Source organism: Phoca vitulina, unplaced genomic scaffold (genome assembly GCF_004348235.1).
Source record: "Phoca vitulina isolate PV1807 unplaced genomic scaffold, GSC_HSeal_1.0 scaffold77, whole genome shotgun sequence".
NCBI lineage: Eukaryota > Metazoa > Chordata > Mammalia > Carnivora > Phocidae > Phoca > Phoca vitulina.
The window spans coordinates 1455657-1457474 of NW_022589780.1; the positions used below are offsets into that span (position 1 = coordinate 1455657).

A 1818-nucleotide genomic window follows, 5' to 3' on the forward strand; every position below is an offset into this window, starting at 1 on the left:
GAGGAGCTCTTGTTCATAACTTGAGACATCTGTGGAATAGCCCAGCTGAAGTAAAAAGCAACCCCCCAAACAGCCCGCAATACATTTGTTTCCAAAGAATAAGCAGAAGGCATTCGCAAAGCATTTCGATCACAGAAACTCCACCTTTATCTAAAACCCAGTGTATTCACGGGACGATCCGAAGATCCCGAGCTAAACCTAATTTTTCCCCAGTTAAGAATGCATCAAACCAAGTTTCCATTTTGATCTCAAAGGCACGTGCGGCATGACCAATTCTCATCTGCGAGGGAGGCAAAGACCCTTAAGGGCAAGATGTCAACATGTGGCCAACCTACTCCCCTCAGGTAGTACAGTACAGATCTTTCCCTTGTCCCGAGTCTCCCCCACTCCAGCCCCCCAAGCAATGAATGAGTGAGAGAAGGGGCTAGAACCGCCAGGTAAGAGAGAGTGGGCGTGGGGGAATGGGGCGGAGAAGAGTGGTGGTGGTGGTGGTGGTGGTGGCGGCGGGCGGGGGGCGGGGTGGGGATGGGGAACGACTTTCGAGTAAAACGAAGCAAGACAAAACCGAGAAAACCGAAGGAAAAAAACGGAGCCTACTGAGGAGACGCGGCGGCGGCGGCGGCGGCGATGGCGACTATGTTGGCCGGCCTAGAAGAGCCGCGGGGCCGCACCCCCAACGGCGCCGGCCTCGAGGGGCCTCACCGAGTTGTAGTGCTCGCCGAGGTTGCAGGCGTAGCGCAGGTAGACTAGGGTGAGCGGCTTCCTGGTGTACTCCCCCCCAATGACGATGGCAGGCGAATCGGCCTGGATCACCTCGATGGGGGTCTGCAGGACATGTGACAGGGCCCTCAGCTCGAGCTGGCCTCCCCACGACGGGCTGCGCACGATGTCGTCGCAGTAGCTCAGGAACTCTTCGCGGCTGTAGGCGTCGCCGGTGTCGGGGTCAGTGAAGAAGGGCAGGAAGTCATCCACGTGCTTGCGCATGTAATCGGCGGTGCGGCTCCGCAGGCTCTCCACCGTCACGGAGAACACCAGCTGGTCTTGGATGGCGCGATACATGCAGTGGCCGTCAGCCGGGATATCCTTCAGCTCCAGATTCTTGGACCCTAGGATGGCGGCGAGCTTCTCCTCCTCCTCGCGGCGGAAGCTGGTCAGGTGCTCCATCTCGGCCTCGGCGATCCTCTCCTGGCGCTCTCTCTCGAGGGCCGCCCTTCTTTCACGCCTTCTCTGTGCCCTCGACTGGCGGGGAGGCTGGTTCTCAAGATTCATCTTGGCGAGATCTTCCGTGATGGAGTCGAGGTTGCTGTCATCAGGGAAACTCTCTCGGAACTTCTCCAGCTCCTGCTGGTGCTTCTGCTCCAACTCGGCCTTGAGGCGGCCCACGTCTAGGATCAACTGCTTTCTTCTCTTCTTGTCGCTCTTGGGCACCGAGTTCTTCATGGCCTGGATGCGGGCCTGAAGCTCTTTCTTCTCGCGGTGGTGGCGTCGTATTATCCGCTGTTGCTCACTCTGAGAATCTTCCATGACGTTTAACGGCAGGTGAGACTCGAAGATGGGTGGCAGCTGAAGTACCGGCTACAGTTCAGACTAACAGCTCAAACCCCGGAACACGCCGCGGGTCCTCAGCCTCCCCTCGCCGCTGCACTCGGCTCACGTCACCCGGTGGTTGCCCTCTTTGCCATTGGCCACTGTCTCTACACGGCCACGCCCCCTCGAAAACGCCTGGCACTAGGATTGGCTGTTGGGAGACCCTAAATACACCCCCATCAGACCCCGTAGCAACGGTTGCTTCTGATTTTAGCAAGGTTTGAATCCCGT

The 1818-nt window shown here is 58.3% G+C and overlaps 1 protein-coding gene across 1 annotated transcript; it reads right to left on the minus strand.

Moving 5' to 3' along the window:
- Positions 1 to 648: 648 nt before the first annotated feature.
- OTUD6A (OTU deubiquitinase 6A) lies at positions 649 to 1524 on the minus strand. The gene has a single exon (XM_032393800.1). It carries the CDS (start codon positions 1522 to 1524, stop codon positions 649 to 651), a length of 876 nt encoding a protein of 291 aa, XP_032249691.1.
- Positions 1525 to 1818: the final 294 nt, after the last annotated feature.